This window comes from Schistocerca cancellata, chromosome 1 (genome assembly GCF_023864275.1).
Source record: "Schistocerca cancellata isolate TAMUIC-IGC-003103 chromosome 1, iqSchCanc2.1, whole genome shotgun sequence".
In the NCBI taxonomy this organism is placed as follows: domain Eukaryota; kingdom Metazoa; phylum Arthropoda; class Insecta; order Orthoptera; family Acrididae; genus Schistocerca; species Schistocerca cancellata.
The window spans coordinates 987,769,872-987,791,162 of record NC_064626.1 but is presented as its reverse complement, the minus strand read 5'-3'; the positions used below and the strand labels follow the sequence as shown (position 1 = coordinate 987,791,162).

Here is a 21,291-nt window from a genome sequence, read left to right as displayed (position 1 = left end):
GGAGAAATGACCTGGTTCAATGTGCTTGCCTCATTTTTGGTGCATCAAATACCATTTCCTCAAATGTAGTTTCTTCTTATAGTTTATATAAAAAAAATAGTAACATAATTCAAAATTATTTATGACGGCGACCTGCACATTCTTCTTCCGTCAACACACACCAAGAGTTAAGTGCCGACTGAGTACAGTCAAAGACGACTCCAGCATCAAAGACATTTTACACAACACACAGGCTTCCACTTGTAATCAGTCTCTTTGCTGTTCTTCGACACATTTACTAATGGTAATCAATATGCTTTCACTCTCAAAAATATAAGTAAATTAACATAAGATAAGGCAAATTACAATAAAAAAATTCTGACAAAAATATAAGAAGACATTTACAATTTGGTATCGACAAATCCGGTAGAAAATAACACATCTCCCAGATCCAATACAACTGCTCCCCAGGGCTTTTGTTGTTATGAACATATACAACAAAATCCTGACCACACTCAGTAATGGATCTGTATTACACAATTAGTACCTTAATGATGCAGTCTGATAACCTCTTCCAAATTTGGACTCTTTGAATCTGTGGACTTGTTACTGGCTGTTGTTGCAATGATCCTTCCCCATCAATCTCATACACAAAAAAATTCAAGTAAAGAAATTATTTGAATGATAAATATACATGGTATAAAACATACATGAGAAATATTCTAACATACAACATACAGATTGAAAATAATAGTAAGATAAAACTCATTTCCTAGAATAAGATTTAAATTTTTTTTATATTACTGTTAATTTCGTTATGCTTACATATTGTACAGTAAAAATGATACTGGACGTATATATAGTGTAGTTTTTTATATATATATTTGCCTTTTATATATTTTTACTTCTGATTTTTTTAAAAGTTTTTTACTCATGTTTTTTTCTTTTGTATATTTTTTTTGCTTATGATTTTCTTTTTAAATTTTTTTACTCATTTTTTTTTGTTTTTTTATATTTTTTTTGCTTATGATTTTCTTTTTTTAGTACAGCTAAAGATGCATCAGTATTATCTAAATTTTTTGCAATTATTTATGTACACTTGCCTCTCTACTACAATATTACCACAAGTAACATTCTTGTGAAGAGTACTTTCGCTCCCCACAACATTAATATAAACCACAATAAATTGCTCATATATCATGAGGATTTATCTAAAATTGGTTTTGAAACTTATACCTTTGCATGCATGTCCTCACATGCATGCCTTCACCCACAGGGAAGACTTAGCTTCCAAAAATTAGAAAAATTCAGAAATGCTCACTAGGGAGACACCTTTTTTTTTTTTTTTTTGTAAACATCTACATCTACATCTACATTTATACTCCGCAAGCCACCCAACGGTGTGTGGCGGAGGGCACTTTACGTGCCACTGTCATTATCTCCCTTTCCTGTTCCAGTCGCGTATGGTTCGCGGGAAGAATGACTGTCTGAAAGCCTCTGTGCGCGCTCTAATCTCTCTAATTTTACATTCGTGATCTCCTCGGGAGGTATAAGTAGGGGGAAGCAATATATTCGATACCTCATCCAGAAACGCACCCTCTCGAAACCTGGCGAGCAAGCTACACCGCGATGCAGAGCGCCTCTCTTGCAGGGTCTGCCACTTGAGTTTGTTAAACATCTCCGTAACGCTATCACGGTTACCAAATAACCCTGTGACGAAACGCGCCGCTCTTCTTTGGATCTTCTCTATCTCCTCCGTCAACCCGATCTGGTACGGATCCCACACTGATGAGCAATACTCAAGTATAGGTCGAACGAGTGTTTTGTAAGCCACCTCCTTTGTTGATGGACTACATTTTCTAAGGACTCTCCCAATGAATCTCAACCTGGTACCCGCCTTACCAACAATTAATTTTATATGATCATTCCACTTCAAATCGTTCCGCACGCATACTCCCAGATATTTTACAGAAGTAACTGCTACCAGTGTTTGTTCCGCTATCATATAATCATACAATAAAGGATCCTTCTTTCTATGTATTCGCAATACATTACATTTGTCTATGTTAAGGGTCAGTTGCCACTCCCTGCACCAAGTGCCTATCCGCTGTAGATCTTCCTGCATTTCGCTACAATTTTCTAATGCTGCAACTTCTCTGTATACTACAGCATCATCCACGAAAAGCCGCATGGAACTTCCGACACTATCTACTAGGTCATTTATATATATTGTGAAAAGCAATGGTCCCATAACACTCCCCTGTGGCACGCCAGAGGTTACTTTAACGTCTGTAGATGTCTCTCCATTGAGAACAACATGCTGTGTTCTGTTTGCTAAAAACTCTTCAATCCAGCCACACAGCTGGTCTGATATTCCGTAGGCTCTTACTTTGTTTATCAGGCGACAGTGCGGAACTGTATCGAACGCCTTCCGGAAGTCAAGGAAAATGGCATCTACCTGGGAGCCTGTATCTAATATTTTCTGGGTCTCATGAACAAATAAAGCGAGTTGGGTTTCACACGATCGCTGTTTCCGGAATCCATGTTGATTCCTACATAGTAGATTCTGAGTTTCCAAAAACGACATGATACTCGAGCAAAAGACATGTTCTAAAATTCTACAACAGATCGACGTCAGAGAGATAGGTCTATAGTTTTGCGCATCTGCTCGACGACCCTTCTTGAAGACTGGGACTACCTGTGCTCTTTTCCAATCATTTGGAACCTTCTGTTCCTCTAGAGACTTGCGGTACACGGCTGTTAGAAGGGGGGCAAGTTCTTTCGCGTACTCTGTGTAGAATCGAATTGGTATCCCGTCAGGTCCAGTGGACTTTCCTCTGTTGAGTGATTCCAGTTGCTTTTCTATTCCTTGGACACTTATTTCAATGTCAGCCATTTTTTCGTTGGTGCGAGGATTTAGAGAAGGAACTGCAGTGCGGTCTTCCTCTGTGAAACAGCTTTGGAAAAAGGTGTTTAGTATTTAGTAAAAATAAATCTTTCTCTCATTTTTTGTTACAACAGTGTTTTTTCATCAGTTTCAATTAACATGTGACTTCAAATTATTAATTTATACATGCAAATATACATACTTGGTTGTACAGGTAGTTTTGTTCTAACAAGCATATTCCAGTGGAGGACTTTTGTTTTAGATGATAATAGGTTATTTAAATTTTGAAATTATGAATTCTGTTTATATAGTTTCAAAGAGACAACATTCCTGAGACCAAATAATTTCTTTGACTTAGGATACACCAAACGATAAGCATTAGGGTGTGGATTTTCTATGACTTCAAAAGGCCCAATATAGATATCAAAGAATTTTTTAATTTCTGAAGTTAACATTTTTGATTTTCCATGAGATTTGACCAGAACAAGATCCCCAATTTTGAAAGTGGTTAATTTTATCCTATTGTTATGTCTTTTATTCATCTTTTCCCCTTGTTTCCTCATAGTTTCCCTGACAAAATCTTCTCTCTCTCTTGCATAGTTAAAGGTGTACATTTAGGAAATTCAATAAGTTCTGATATAAGATTTGGAGGTCTAATATTGAACATAATCTCATACGGTGAAACTCCTGTGGAACTATGTTGTAGGCTATTCATAATATCTTAAAAATTTCGAATGTGCTCAAACCAGATTCGATGTTTATGGCTACAATAGGTTCTACAAAGTCTCCCAATTTCCCTCATATATCTTTCTGCAGGATTGATGGACGGAGAATAAACAGATATAAGTATATGCTTCAATTTTGATCTTTCAATAAACTTTTTCCAAATTTTAGAGGTGAACTGTGAACCATTATCTGATAATATAGCTTTTGGTTTACCCACCTGTGTGAAATAATCTCTTTCAATTTTTATTATAATTTCATGGCTAGTAGCTTTTTTCACTGGATATAGTTTAATTAATTTTGAAAATACATCTACCATAACAAATATGTAACAGTGACTACCTTTACTCTTTGGTAACATTCCATATAAGTCCACTGCGATAAGATCTAAAGGTTTTCCCGGAATAATGTTTTGCATCTCTCCACCACATCTTTGATTGCTCACTTTAACACTCTGACATTTGTCACAGGTTGCCAATTCTCTTCTTACCTTCTTTCCAATATTGTAAAGATAAACATTTTCTTGTATCTTTTGAATGCACTTCTGTATCCCACAATGACCAAAACTTTCATGTATGTAAATGATCAGCTTTTCAGCATCTGCCTCTGGCCAACACAGTTTCCAATTATCAGAATCTACATATGTTCTCCGAAATAAAATCCCCTTATGTAATTTGTAAAATTTATCAAGTTTCTCATACCCCTTCTTGCCTAAACTTTCTTTGATTAATTTCCAACTCTGATCTAAATTTTGATTTTTTCTAATTTTGTTACACATAGCTCTAATTGTTTTCTCATTTTCCACCCCTTTCAAGTATCTAATTTTAAATTGCTTTTCCTCCTCTTGTTCAAAAATCTCCTTTTCTCCCCCAATTGGTAACCTTGAAAGTGAATCAGCTACTACATTCTCAGAACCTTTTATGTGTTTGATTTCAAAGTCAAACTGTTGCAGAAATATTGCCCATCTGGTCAATCTACTATGGTATAATTTGCACTCTTGTAAGTAACTCAAAGCTTTGTGATCCGAAAATGCTATGGTTTTATGTCCAATAAGGTAAATTCTAAATTTTGTAAAAGCCCAATGAATTGCCAAAAGTTCCTTCTCTGTGACTGTATAATTTTTCCCATGCTTGAGCAACATTCTGCTTGCAAATGCTATGGTACAATGTGTGGTGTCACCGCCAGACACCACACTTGCTAGGTGGTAGCCTTTAAATCGGCCGCGGTCCGCTAGTATATGTCGGACCCGCGTGTCGCGACTGTCAGTGATTGCAGACCAAGCGCCACCACACGGCAGGTCTAGAGAGACGTCCTAGCACTCGCCCCAGTTGTACAGCCGACTTTGCTAGGAAGGGTTCACTGACAAATACGCTCTCATTTGCCAAGACGATAGTTAGCATAGCCTTCAGCTACGTCATTTGCTACGACCTAGCAAGGCGCCATTACCAGTTTATATTGAGATTGTAATTATGTATAATCAAGAGCGATGTTCTCCAATTATGGATTAAAGTTAAGTAGTCCAGAAGCTATGTACTATTTTTGGATACTATAATTCCTTGTCATTTTCCAGACCTCATGCCAGCCTGCGTGAGCTTAAACGCGTGCCTTTCGGCTTCCTCCAAACTCCGTGAATTGGCTCCTGCCAATTCACAACACAATGTATCTTAACTCCATTCTCTACTCTTTCTTGAAATAACTCTGCTCCAAGCCCATAATTACTGCTATCAGTGTTCAAACAAAATGGTAAATTAAAATCAGGTCTGTGTAATAAGTGTTGCTTCCTCAACTCTTGCTTAATCTTATCAAACTCTTCCTGACAACTTTTATCCCAAACCCAAACAGTGTTTTTCCTAAGTAACTGACTTAAATATGGTGCATTCAGACTCTGATCACTTATATGTTTTCGGTAATAACCGCATAACCCAAAGAACAACTTTAATTGTTTTTTAGTCTTAGGAATAGGAATTTCTGAAATTGCTATAATTTTTTCTGGATCTGCCAAAATTCTCTTTTCTGTGACAACATGACCCAAAAATTTTAATTCAGAAACTGCAAATTTACATTTCTCTAATTTCGATATCATCCCCCCTTTTCTAAGTTTTTCACAAACTGACTTCAAAATCGAAAAATGTTCGTCCCAATTTTGTCCTGTAACCAAAATGTCATCTACATAAATTATCAGTTTAGATGCAAGTTCTTGCCCCAGTACATGATCCAAAGCTCTTATAAATTCGGAAACAGAAGAATTTAACACAATATTGGTAACTCTTACGATTGTACAAGAAAGCAGTATATTTCCTAGAATTAACTGAAAGTGGTACCTGATGAAAACCCGAAGTTAGATCCAAACTTGACATATATTTTATATCTGTAAATTTATAGAGTAACTCATCAATATTTTCGGGATGGTCTGTCTGTCTGAACAAAATTTTGTTTAAGTGTCTAGAGTCCAAAACCAATCTTACTCCACCATCTTTTTTCAAAACTACTACTAGAGGATTATTATATGCACTGATACTCCTTTCTATTATATTACATCCTTCCATCTTTTTCAGCTCCTTCTCAACAACAGGTCTTTTTGATATTGCAATACTGTATGGTTTTATGAAAAATGGTTCATGAGGTTTTACCTGAAGCTCACATTGATAACCCTTTACCCTACCAGGTATGCCCCTGAAAACATCACTGTATTCCCATAGCAGATTTTCTAACTGTTGTTTTTGCTCCACAAATAAATTTTGTGTTTCTGAAATGGACGCTGTCCACAGGGCTGGTGCGGAAAGCACCAGTGGCAAGGCGTATCCCGCTGTGGAGAATTGGGTCCAGCACCCGCAACGCAGATGGGGATGCTGAGCCATAAGCTAGGCACCCATAATCCAGGCGAGACTGGATTAACGCCTGGTAGAGCCGCAACAGGGTAGATCGGTCGGCGCCCCAGGAGGTACCCAATCAAATGCTGTATTTACTTTTACTATCCAATTCATACCCAAAAGAAAATCCTCATTAAATTCCTGAATTACAAAACATCCATGTGTGAACAACTTGCCTTCAGTTAAAAATGTCACTAAAGCCTGGCTTTTTACCAATTTACTGCTCTTCCCAGTACCACCTTCTATCTTTACCCCAACAACTGGCATTTCAACAAAATCTTTCCCCACTTTCAATTTCTTGCTTAACCTTTCAGATATTCCCGAGATCTCACTTCCTGTATCAATTAAAAATTTACCAATCCATGACCCAATTTGAACTTTTATATAAGGACTGCAAAATTGATCACTTTTCTCAGAACCCGTATCCTCATGTAATAAATCACTTTCAATGTCCCCAAACCTATACTTATCAGAATCATATGGTATATCATTATATGTATTATTTGTCACAGTTATAAAATTTGCACAAGATACAAAATTGTCATTAGTAGTCTCTATTATCTCAAATAGCCAAGAATTTTCATCCAAATCACATTGTATACTATTGAAGTACTTATCCTTCAGCTTTTCAAAAATAAAATATCTCATCTTTTTCCATCACTCAGGACATATAGTTTCACATACATTAATAAGCATCTTTCTAAAGTTCTTGTCAAAAGAAATAGTTTTACTATTCAGCCATAGATTCATAAGCAATGTGTGTGTGTCATTAGTATCTGTAAAAGTGTCACTTAAGCTAGAAGTTATATATGTGTCATCATTATTTGTGTAGTCAGATTCTTTACCAACAACATCAAAATTCACACTTTTACATAAACCCAGCTTGTGAGCCTTATTCATCCTGGTAACATCCCTGGGAATTTCTATAATATTCTCACTATTTAATCCATTTTCAACCATGTGTATACCCAACTCCCTATTTAAACTAATGAAATACCTTTCCTCAACATCATCATCAATACCATTACCATTATTGTCAACTTTATTATCAACCTCATTATCATTACACATATTCAGGTCATACACATTCAAATTATCCCCCAAAATATTATTTCTCCTTTCTAAAGTTACCAGATCCCTTTCACCAATACATTCATTCTCACAGCACGCATTCTCTCTTTCATTCACACACGTCTCTGAACTACTACAAATTACATCATCTGACAAAGTGTTGTTCTTTTGTGCCCAAGTGTAAAACTCTGTCAAATTAAATGAATCACAATTACTTTTATCTACTGTATGTTCTTGTGTACTGAAAATTTTATCTTTATCAATATCATCATTATTTTCTTCTTGAAATTTCTTCAATAAGTAACAACTAATGACCTCATGTGATAGCTTAGGTTTGGAACTGTTATGTTTGGGTTTATGATAGTCACATCCATTGGCCCTTTCATCATGCTCACCTTCTGCCTCAACCTTGCGGACCTACAAGGGGGCGTCTACTCGTTTTTTATTTCCTGAATTACAACTGGTTCCTGCTTGAACTGCTGATTGTGGTTCTGCCAATGTCTCTGATCAACATTTCTGTTCCCATTCCTATGCCAAATATTACCTGATTGTTGGTAGTTTCTATTGTACTGATCTCTAGCAAAATTTCTGTGATTTTGATCCCTAAAGTGTTCTCTATTTTGTTGATTATTTCCGCGAAAATGTTGTTCTTGTTTTGGATAAAAATTATGGTCCTTCTTTTGAAAATTGTTATATCCCCCTGAATTTTGACTGACACCATGATAATTGTTTTGTTCCCTTTTTTGAAAGTTATCATTTTCCCAATTTTGATCATTACCTTTCTGAGTAAACCCACTGTGTGTTCTTGTTGTTACCCTATCCAACGTTTCAATATAATTGAGAAACTTATCTACATTACTATCAGGACAATGAACTAAACTCAACTGATGGCAATCTTCTCTTTAAGGTATGAATTTTGATCAAGTCATCCAAAGGTTTTGTTAAATGAATAAGTTTTTGAACTTCACTTTTGCAAAATTGTTTCATGCTCCCATCTGATTCTCTATAGTTTCTCCCATTCAAAAATTCACTTTTGATTCTAGTTTGTTTAAAATCATCCCAAAATTTTTCCAGAAATTTGATTCAAATTCTGAAAAGGTCATCCCCAAAGTTACAATCTGGTTTGCCCAAGTCAAAGCTTCCCCTTCCAAGAATTTTTTCACAAATTTAATTTTCATATCATCTGGTGAGTGAGGTAAAAAACAATCCTTACAATACTATATAAAATCAATGGGATGTAAGGGTCCATCTACCGAAAAGTGCTTCACTGGAATATTAGATACAAGATTGCATGTGTTGACATTGTGATTTTTGCTTTGAAATTCAATGTCAAAACTTTCAGTTTTTTTGCTAAGTTGTTTGACATATTTTTTGTTTTCTAAATCATTGCACTCTACTTTTTTTTTTTTTTTTAGAGTAACCAAACGATTGTCAGTTTCTTGTTGTACATTTTTTACTAAAACTTTTGTGTTCTCATCCAAATTTTTGATTTCCCCTTTTATCTCATTAAAATCAATTAAATTTCTTTCCCTATCTGCCAGTGACTCATTTTTACTGTATTAATGTCATCGCTCAATTTAGCATCAATTTCATTTACTTTTGCTTCCAAAGATTCAATTTTTTCCTCAACACTGCCAACTCTGTTCGAAAGATCACCCACTTGGGTATTGACTGCTTGGACTTGCAACAAAATGTTAACAATTTTTTCATCCCAGTAAGTCTTATTGTCGTCAACTGATTGTTTAATTTCTTTTGTGAAATTTACAAGAAAACTTTTTAAATCAAATTGATCGGTTCTTTCTGTTTCATTTGACCTGTCCTGATTTTCGAAGTCTATTAAATTACTACTTTCTACTTTAGGCACAATACTCTCGAAAATCTCATAAGTCATTGTGAAGAGAAAAAAAAATGTATACACAACAATGCAAAACAAGATAAAAAGATTGTTTTAACAAAATACATGGGTTTCGTGACTTATCTGGAACACTCTTCTACTGTTGCAAATCCACGTTTTCCATCCATGTGATTGTTAACCAAAATTCTTGAAATTACTTCTTCTGTCGAAAATTATATTTTTTGCCGAAACATTTCTTCTTCAAAACTTTTACTTCCCGATGAACACAAATACTGTAACACACATTCTGAAAAAACTTGTATTAACACACAAAAATTTTCTTCCTCGTAGCACTGTTGAAGATCTCGTGAACACAATATCCCGGCTACAGTCCCCAGTTGAAATATTGTATCCCGGCTGAGCCCCAAGTTGAAATATGGTATCCCGGCTGAGTCCCCAGTTGAAATATGCTATCCCAGCTGAGAAACAAAGTTGAAATTTGGTCACTATTTTTTATCTACTTAAATTTGACATATTTCGTGACAGTACCTTTTCCGTTAGATGTTTACAAAACGATATTGGTCTTGGCTTCAGTAGTCTAATGGAAGTATGATTCCACAATGCATCTTTGTCGGCTGCAGAAATGACCTCATTCAATGTGTTTGCCTCATTTTTGGTGCATCAAATACCATTTCTTCAAATGTAGTTTCTTCTTATAGTTTATATAAAAAAATAGTAACATAATTCAAAATTATTTATGACGACCTGCACATTCTTCTTCCGTCAACACACACCAAGAGTTAACTGCCGACTGAGTACAGTCAAAGATGACTCCAGCGTCAAAGACATTTAACACAACACACAAGCTTCCACTTGTAATCAGTCTCTTTGCTATTCTTCGACACATTTACTAATAGTAATCAATATGCTTTCATTCTCAAAAATATAAGTAAATTAACATAAGATAAGGCAAATTACAATAAAAAAAATTCTGACAAAAATATAAGAAAACATTTACAATTTGGTATCGACAAATCTGGTAGAAAATAACACATCTCCCAGATCCATTACAGTGGTCACCCATACAGTTGATGCAACAAGGGGATGGAGGTGGACAAGCACCCTCATGGGCATCCTTGCCACACGTAACACATTTGGCCGGGTTGGAACAGGACTGGCTGGTATGATTGAACCGCTGACACCGATAGCAACGCATAGGGTTTGGGATGTAAGGGCGAACGGAAATTATCTCATAGCCCGCTTTTATTTTCGATGGGAGTTGAAGTCTGTCAAATGTCAAGAAGACAGTACGGGTTGGAACGATGTTCGTGTCAACCCTGGTCAGACAGGTAGTGTTGAATTTCCTCGTCGGACAATCCGTCAAGGGAGCGTGTATAAACGACCCCACGTGAGGAATTTTGTGTGCAGTGCACTTCCGCCCGGACAGGGAAGGTGTGTTGCAGTGAAGTACGCAGCAATTTTTGTGCCTGGAGGGCACTGACTGTTCCTAACAACAAGGTGCCATTTCGTAATCTGGAACAAGACTTTACAGGACCTGCAATTGCATCGACACCTTTCTGAATAATGAAAGGGTTGACCGTGGAGAAGTCGTGACCTTCGTCAGACCGAGAAACAACAAGGAACTGTGGCAATGATGGAAGAACTGTCTGTGGCTGAGACTCATTGAACTTACACTTGTGAGCAGACATAGTAGAAGATGAGGAAACCTTTGTGGAAGTATCCCCCATGATTATCGGTGTCTCTGATGGCGCGCTCCTCCCTTGTGGGGGCCCTCTCTGAGGGCACTCCCGCCTTAGGTGATTGTTCACACCTCAGGTCACACCTTCCGAGAAACGGACGGAGGGACCAATCGGCACTTTCGGAAGGTATCAGCCTGGGTAATCACTCCTCCCTGGGCCTTCAGACCCACACAGGGAGGAAAAAAGAGAAAGGGAAAAACAAAGAAAGGGAAAGGAAAGAAGAGAGGTCTCAAACGCCGCAGCGGAGAAAAATGTAAAGAGAAGAGGTAAGGAAAAGAGAAGGACAAAGGAAGGCTGAAGACTTGCAAGCAGAGAAAGCGAAGAACATGTTACATTTTCGAGTGTCCATCTCCAGACTTAGGCACAAAACATTCAGGAACCACACATTTGGCTGGCCTCTCAACAGATAACCCCCCCCACCGCTCCTTCTTATGGTTGCAACTGTGGTGCTGAGTCAAGCAAGCCACCTCACTGATAACAAGGTCCATGGTTCATGGACATTGGTCAATCTATATTAAATATCTCAGAAACCATTCAGGATGGGGCATATGCCCATATGAAGTTTTCTTCCTTCAAATGATGGTTCTTATCATATCCCTGAATTTTGATTGTTCATCCGGCGACACCCAGTATGCTGTCTCATTTCATGAGCAAACAGCTTTGGCTCGCTAGGTTCCACAGAAACGCATGAATTAAAAATAAATGTAAATAAATTAAAAATTTTCAAAAGTCTGCTTCAGTTGTTTTTTTTTTTAATTCAGTCAGCAATGCAAATACATGTAAACATATTGTCTGAAAGTACAGTATCATTGCTCTCATTCAAATCTTCTTCCTTTTTATGAAGACAAGTCAATAAATTGGTACATAAATATCTAAGCTCTGCAGGTTGATCCTGCGTCCGGCCATCCTGATTTAGGTTTTCCGTGATTTCCCTAAATCGCTCCAGGCAAATGCCGAGATGGTTCCTTTGAAAGGGCACGGCCGAATTCCTTCCCCATCCTTCCCTAATCTGTTGAGACTCATGACCTCGCTGTTTGGCCTCCTTCCCCAAATAACCCAACCCCAACTCTGCAGGTTGTGTGCTAAGGTTAATGTCAGATATTGGAGTTGAGAATATAAAAAAAGACTTCCTTTTCCTATTTTTATCATGAATTGCAATATGGCATCATAATTTGTAATAACTCATGATTGAGGGAGTGTGTGTTTTTTTACAGAAAATGCCTTTTGGATCATATATCACAAAGATAGGTTGGGCATCAGTGGTGGAAGAGTGTTTTTAGCCATAAAAAATACAGTGTTATCTAGTGATATTGGATGAAGATAACTGTTAAAGGTAGATAAAACATGGTAATTGGTTGCTTTTATAGACCTGTTGCCTCAGCAGCAGTAGTGGTGAAACATTTGAGGGGAAACTTGGAGACTATTTCACATACATTTCTTGGTCATGTTGTAGTATTAGGTGGAGATTCCAATGTACGAGTCATAGACAGGGGACTCACATGATGAGGACAAGTAGTAGGAACAGGGAATCACATGAAATTGTTGTAAATGACTTGTCTGAAAAGTACCTAGAGCAGTTAATCAGTGAACACACTGGTGAAGATATCATCTTAGATCTTGTGGTGACAAACAAACCTGTACTTCTCAACTCAATAAATGTAAGACAGAGAATCAGTGACCAAAAGGCCATTACAGCATCACTGAATATGGCAGTAAACTGCAATATAAAGGAAGGTAGGAAGATATTTGCACTTAGCAAGAACAACAAAAAACAGATTTCCGGTTACCTGAATGGTCAACATGAGAATTTCACCTCCAGCACTGACAATGTTGAGCATCAGCAGAAAAAGTTCAAGGGTATTGTACATGTTTTAGGCAGGTATGTGCTGAGCAAAGTTGTGAGGGACTTGAAAGACCCATTGTGGTTCGACAGCTGTATTAGAAAACTGCTTTGAATGCAATGAGAGCTTCGCTGTGATTGTAAACATAGCCAGAGCTTCACAAACAAACAAAAACTGAACAAAGCCATAATTAGTGCGAGGAGAAGCATGGGAGAACTGCCCAGTGAATTTGAAAGTAAAATTTTATGTAGTGACAAAGCTTTGGTCTTCTTTTAAACCAGTAAATGGATTGAAGCCATTTTCCCAGATGCTCTGTGAGCATAATTGCAAAGTTCAGGATAACATAGGGAAAGCTGAAATACCCTTTTCTTTCTTTTCCCAAAACTGTTTCACTGAGGAGGTTCACCCTGTAGTTCCTCCTTTAAAATGTCAAAATGATATCAAAATAAGTAACCTGGGATAGAAAATCAACAGAAAGCACTCAACAGAGGGTGGCGCATTGGTCCTGATGGCATACTAGTAAGATTCTAAATAGAGTGTGAGAAAGAATTTGCACCTCTTCCAGCAGCAGACTACTGAAAGAACGAAATGCACCTAATGACTGGAAAAAGTACAGGCCATTCCCATTTTCAGGAAGAGTCATCAAAAAGATGCACAAAACTATTGGCATATATCTCTGACATCAGACTGTTGTAGAATTTTGGAAAATGTTTTACACTTGTGTATTATTACTGTTCTAGAGACAGAATGTGCAAAATGCAACTCCCTCTGTTCATCCATGAGACCCAGAAGCAGTTGATACCAGTGCCCAGGTTAATGCTGTGTTCCTTGACTTCCAGACAGCACACAGCTAATGAACAAAATACAAGGATACGGAATATCAGACCAGCTGTTTGATTAGATTGGAGAATTGCTAGCAAACAGTACACCATGTGTCATTCTCAATGGAGAGAAATCTTCCACCGTAAAAGTAACTTTGGATGTACCCTAAGGGAATGTTATAAGAGCATTACGTTTCACAAAATAAAACAACCTAAGGGATAATGTCAGAAATTCCATGTGGCTTCACACTGTTGATGCTGCTGTAGACAGAGAAGTCTCAGTAATAGAAAATTGTGGTGAAATGCAGCAAGATCTGCAGACGACCAACACTTGGGGCAGGGATTTGCAGTTGACCTAAAACATAAACAAATGTAATGTATTGTTTGATAACAGGATTGCAGAACAATCAGTGAAAGCGTCACATCTATAAAATATTTATTAGTATGCATACAGCGCAGTTTAAAATGGAACAACCACATAAATAACTTGCATGCAAGGCAGATGCCAGGCTGACATTAATAAAAAGAATCCTCAGGAAATGTAGTCCACCCACAAAAGGGGTAGCTTGCAAAATCCTTGTTTGACCAATATTTGCATAATACTTGCTAGTCTGGGCTCAGTGCCAGAAAGACTTGATAGAGGAAATAGAGAAGATCCAAAGAAGAGCAGCACATTTCATTACAGGATTATGCTCAGCCAACTCCAGAGGCAGATGCTGCAAGAGAGGCACCCTGCATCACAGTGTAGTTTAAAGTTCCAAGAGTGCACATTCTTAAAACAGTCAAGCAATATGTTGCTTCCTTCTGTGTATACCTATCAGAAAGACAATAAAGATAAAATTATAGAGATTCAAGGCCACATGCAGGGCAACATTCTTCTGACAAACCATTCATGACTAGAACAGGAATAGGAGGAAATGACAGTTATACTTGAAGTACCATCCACCACAGGCCATAAGGTGGCTTGTGGATTGTATATATAGAAATAATAATGAAAAAATAAAACACCAAAAAGGGGGGAAGGAAACTAAATGAACCCTCATAAGCTGAGAGGGCATGCAATATTATTTCAGTTATTTCAAAATCAAGTTAAACTTACAAAGAACTTGGCCATATGTCACCACTTAACAGTATGACATTGTACCCCCACTGGCCTGGATGCATGCACTGACTCTGTTGGGAAGGGTGTCATGAATCTGTTGTCATTTCCTGAGCCAACTTGGTCCACAGCTGTTGCAGCTGGACCTTGATATCCTGGATACTGGCACTGCGATGGAATTGATATCTGAGCTGGTCCTGCATATGTTCTTTTGGATCTGAGGATCTTGCTGGCCATGGAATTACCCCAACATCATGCACAAAGTTCATAGAGACAGATGCTATGTGGGAATGAGCATTGGCCTTTTGAAAACTGCCTTCATGATATTGTTGCATGACAAATAACACTTGAGGCTGGAGAATTTCCATAACATACCATTGTGCTGTCAGAGTTCCCTCAGTCTCTACCACCCATAACCGGAGGTCATACCTGATGGCTTTCCACACACCATGACAGTAGGAGTGACACCATTGTGCCTCTCCAAAACATTGGAAGAATGGGATCAGTCCACAAGTTACCACCATATTTAACATTTGATGGCATCCAGGGTAGAACAGAACTGTGATTCATTGTTGAAAACAACGTGACACCATTCATCACAGTCCATGTTTCCCAGTCACATCACCACTCAAGGTGCAGCTATTTGTGTGGTGGTGCTAACAGCAGCCTATGTATGGGATGGCAATTACTAAACCTGGGTGCCTCAGCTCTCCAACCTATGATTCGGTATGACACAGAATGTTGCAGGTAGCCCAGTGTTTGTTCTTGGATTGCAGGCAGGGATGTGAAGCTGTTATGATCTGCTTGGTGGTCAGACATAGTTGAGTATAACCTTGACAACAAGTATGCCTACCCTAACATTCATATGCTGTCAAATATGGACCACAGTCACATCTGAATCCCCCACAAATCTGGATGTTGCACAATTTGATCAGTCGATCAAATGGAGACTCACAGTGGGCCCCCTTTAGACTGCCAGGTTCTGATAAAGCTGTCTCACACAAGTACACAGCATCTCCATGTCCTTCCCAGCAATCACTCAACATCTGCCTCTGTTCATGCCCATTATATATCATTCCAGGCCTGGTAACAGGTTAAGTACGAACAGCACAAATGCACTTTGATGGCCATCCTACCCAACACAGAGAATTGCAACTCTAATCATTTTCATACCAACCAATGGTGTGTTTGCATACAAAGTTTCAAGACTTCCAATCATATGTTCTGAATGCTTCAATTTTTTTGTCAGGCAGTGTAATATAACATCACATACATATCTCTCTGTGTGAATATGTGTGTGTGTTCTAAAGAGAGGGAGCTGGAGAGAGAAGGAGAGTGAGAGAGTTAGTGAGTGTGTGTGTGTGTGTGTGTGTGTGTGTGAGAGAGAGAGAGAGAGAGAGAGAGAGAGAGAGAGAGAGAGAGAGAGGCGGGGGGGGGGGGGGGGGGGGGGAGGGGGGGGGGGACATAGTTAGATATAAATCACTGTATGTAAAACAAAAGTAGAAGATAAACTGCAGTATTGTAGTGAATTCATTTTTAGTCATCACATTATAGAAAAAGAACTACAAATATCAATGTAGACACATTGGTTTCATTAAAACCTGTATTTATATTGTAAACTCAATATTGTTATGTTTTATTGACCTTCAGTTATAATTATAAAGAACAGAGATAAGACAACACAAGTTTAGTCAATGATAACAATGTGTTGTGTTTATTTCTGAAGACTGTATAACCTGACACTTTTTCTAAAAATTTTTGACTTCCCATGAGTTCTAAGATACAGAATTTTCAATCCTTAATTTCAACAGTTTGTCTGTTCTTTTTTTAAATCTATGACATACTTTGCATAAGGTTCTCTCTCTCTCTCTCTCTCTCTCTCTCTCTCTCTCTCTCTCTCTCTCTCTTTCTCACACACACACACACACACACACACACACACACTCTTTCCTTTCTTCCTTTCTTTTGCACTGATATCTCATTGTAAATTTTTGTCTCTCAGAGAATAATGCAGAATACATAGTTGAACTAACAAATATTACCTTCATATAATCTCTGAGCATTTGAGACAATTGATCACAACAGCTAAAGCAGCCAGGAGGTCTTTTTAGTGTAATAATTCTTTTCCCATGGCCTCCACACTATGTGTGGTTATTTAGCCCTCCTGCAACTATAGAAGTGAAAGGGAACAAAAAGAAAAGAATTTATTTTCCTGATGGCTAAATCTTCTAACCATTCCTTTCATATTTTTCAGACTTCTGATAGAAGAAAACTGGTGCCATTTTTTATACACCACTCCAAAACATCTTTATTAAGGGGAATTTGCTAGAGCATTATTGCATAATTTGATTAAAATCTGGTAATTTCTTAGTATATACAGTTTATTTACTAGTAGCATCAATGAAGTAAACTTAACACATACAACTTTACAGAAACTGTACCATAAATACGGAGAATTTAAAACAAAAGGAACTGAAGATACCAAGAAAATGGACATGCATGCTGAGTTAATGCGTCAGAGACAGCATCTTGAAGAAACAGTTCAGTCTCTTAGGAATCAAGTATACAAGAATTCTTTGCAGAAGCAAAAGAATGCTTCAAGGATTATGCAGGTAATAACAGAATGTGAAATTTTCAAACGTAAATCAGCCTTGCATAAACTCATAAATTAAGTCTATTTGGTATGAAAGTTCATTTTGCACTTTTAAATAATATTCCGCTGTGAGGTATTCTAACATTTATCGGATGACAAGAGACAGTGTGGTATTGAGTTGCAAGGCTCACATATCTCTCAAATCAGTTAACTTGCACGTTGTGTGTAGCCGATCTTCTTCTCTGGGTAATCAGCTACGTCGATCTCCCAAAAGCTTCTTCTCCAAAGACTGTTGCTGGTTAAAGGAATTTATTAAACTACTTCTCTATTATATTAACAGAATCTTCTGTTGGTTCTTGGTAGAACAACATTATAATAATAAATGAAAAGCACCAGTTTGCTTTTGTTCTACAATATTACTTTTATTGCTAACCGGTTTTCGGCTTACAAGGCCATCTTCAGACATTTACTGAGTATTATCACCAAAGAAGTTAAATGTTAGCAGACAACATTGGAAGAGAACTAACACATCTAGAGTGAAGTAGAATTGAATGACTTGAGACTGGCCACACAGACATGCCTTGCACAGAACTATTTCCAGTTCCAAGGCACTCTTTATAAACAATTAGATGGCTTAGCTATGGGTTCCCTTCTTAGTCCACTGTTGGCTGAAATATTTATGGACCATTTTGAACAAAATTTTCTAAAAACAGAACCTTTGAGTGCAAACATCAAATACTGGTTTAGATATGTAAATGATATCCTGTGTATGTGGACTGGTACTACAAGACAACTCAACACATTCTTGGAAAACCTAAACAGTCAACATAAAAATATCCAGTTCACTATGGAAATTGGCAACAAATCCATAAACTACTTAAATCTCACCATTGACATCAGTACACACGCACACACATTGTTTCAAAATTTACAGAAAAACAACAACTACAGACACAGGAATACCTTCTTGCTCACAACACCCCATAACTCACAAACATGCAGCTTTACACTCAATGGTACACGTCTCATATCTATCCCCATGTCCAGAGATGATTTTCAAGCGGAGTTAGATACAATAAAATTTATTGCCACAGCCAATGGCTGCAATCCAGTTCTTATTGACCACATCTTGCACAGGAAACAAAAACAGAAAATTATACATCTCATCTATGCCCCACCTGCTTCCCCATCCACTGTCTGAAAGAAATGGTGTACACTACCATTTCTAGGTCAGGTATCACAGACTGTAGCCAAAGCACTGAAATCCTGCAAGTATAGGGTTTCCTACTATGTCAGGAACACTACAGCCCAATGTGTCTTCTCCCACTCACCTCTAAAATATCAGGTGTTCAAAATGGTGGAAGGCCAAGTGGTTCTAGAATTTACTCCGAAATTCTCGAAGCACTATAGTATCTGACTGTCCATGTGTGGTCAGACTGTGTGAGAGATACTTTTTAGTGTGGAAAGGATGTCAGGCATTAAAAGTGAAGGTGCTTTTGATTATCACATGAACAAATAGACTGATTACTGAAACAAGGAATAGCAAACTTTTACACTATTCTTATCTTATTCAGTGATTTTTCATCAGATTTTTATAATTGCTTCAATGTCTCATGCCCAGAAATGACCTTTACAGTAAATGACTGCAAAAAGATTCAAAAAAATAACTGGATAAATTGTGAAGTAAAAACAGCAAGAGAGAAACTTAGACTTTTCCAATATGCAATGAAAGATAATAACAATAATAATAGACTAAAGGTAGAATTTAAGAACTATCAGGATTACTATAAAGATCTTCTGCTAGAAACTAAAAGTAAATATGTAGCCACAATGTTAAAAACTCTACTAACAGTGGTTTAGCTGTTTTGAAAGTAATAAATAGCTTTAGGGATTGTAAGGGCAGATCAACAAGTGATTTTACTATAAACCCTAAAGGGCATATCATGAAATGTCAATGTCAGATTGCAGAAGTTTTTAATGAGTACTTTTCTTCTGTTGGAAAATCTGTCAATGACCATTTTAAGAATCTTCAGCATAGATATAAGGGAATTCCAATCAAACAAAGCATATTCTTGGCCCCAGTCAATAGCAAGGAAGTAAAAAACATAGTAATGTCACTAAAAATACAAAATCAGCAGGCTATGATGGATTGTCTATCAGTACACTGAAAAGATGCATAGACAACATATCTGATGCCATGGCCACATAAGTAAATGATGCAATTGCATCAGGTTGTTTCTCAGATAGTCTAAAGATAGCACAAGTAACACCGATTTACAAGAAAGGTAATAAATCTAAAACTGAAAACTACCGCTCCATCTCAATCTGACCTGCATTTTCAAAGGTAGTTGAGAAAGTTATGTATACTAAACTAATGACATTCGTGAGTCAACACATATGAATATTTGAAAATCAGAATGGCTTTATGAAGAACTAGTCAACTTCAGTGGCAGCAGCACAATTAATAATCAAAATAATAATGGCCATAGAGTACAAGGAGTATGTAACTGGAGTGTTCCTTGATCTAGAAAAAACTTTTGATTGTGTCAACATCACCATATTACTTGACAAGCTGTGGAACCTGGGTATCAGAGGAACTGGCTATGAGCTAATAAAATCGTATATGAGCAATAGAAAACAATTTATCTTGCTTAAAACAAACATTGGGTCTTACAAATCTAAAATTACTGATATCAAATATGAAGTGTCTCAAGGTTCTGTCTTGGGACCCCTTCTTTTCTTGATTTATGTTAATGATATACAGTATTGTTCTCTTAACTGTGCAAAAATATTGTATGCAGATGACACATCAATAGTGTGTAAACACAAAGGCTATGAGAGTCTGGAGGTGCTGTGCAACAGTGTAACTAATTAAAGCCATCAAAATGTAAGCGCTTCAAAGACTGCAATGATGGAATTTAACACAAGGAAACAAATAGAAATTGACATGAAATTATCAATAGGAAATGACATTGTAAAAAAGAAAAATCGACAAAGTTCTTGGGAATTACAATCCAGGACAGCCTCAAATGGGACATGCATATCGATTCCTTAGCTTGTAAGCTATTGAAGAATGTGTTTGCTATAAATATGATTAGCAAATATTGTAAGGACATGTGTGTACTAAAAACTGCTTATCATACCATATTCTCATCAAATTTAAACTATGCTGTAGAAATATGGGTGCAACAACTCAAGCCAACCTAAGCACATTATTAATACTACAGAAAAAAGTTATCAGAATTATTTGTGGTGCCAAACCTCGAGAATCATGTTGGAATCTGTTCCCAAAATTAGGTGTGCTTACCATTATAGGTGTATACATATTGAAAGTTATATTGCTTGGGAAAACAATAAATCCAAATTTCAACTGTGACCTGCACCAATACGATACAAGGCAAAATTTCAGATACCATGTAAATAGCCACAGAACAGCTTTATATGAAAAAAATGCACTTCATGCTGGACCCTACCAAAAAATCTCACAACCCTTCCTACTAACAAATTAAAAGATCAGCTAAAAAGAATTCTAATTGAAAACCCTTTTTATTCCCTAGACGAGTATTATATCTGTATGAAAAGTGCTTCATAAGTATGTCAAGCTCATAGTTTTAAGTATCCTACAACCAATATAATGTTGATAACAACATATGTGTAATATTGTGATTGTATACTAGCAAATGTAAAATTCATCAAAATGTAAAATTTATTAATACAGACAAATCAGAAGAATAATCTGTACAATGTCCTGAAACTGTATTATTTCTAGGGATTGTATTTGATTATTCGATGTTGAATAAATATTATTATTAT

At 37.0% G+C, this 21,291-nt stretch overlaps 1 protein-coding gene across 1 annotated transcript in view; it reads left to right on the top strand.

Moving 5' to 3' along the window:
- The window catches only part of LOC126120331 (cilia- and flagella-associated protein 57-like), a 294,506-nt gene that overhangs the window by 215,656 nt on the left and 57,559 nt on the right, over nucleotides 1-21,291 (top strand). Inside the window, exon 23 of the mRNA XM_049915076.1 lies at nucleotides 17,318-17,497. Within this exon, the coding sequence (XP_049771033.1) occupies nucleotides 17,318-17,497 (180 nt within the window). The remainder of the gene's footprint in view (nucleotides 1-17,317; nucleotides 17,498-21,291) is intronic.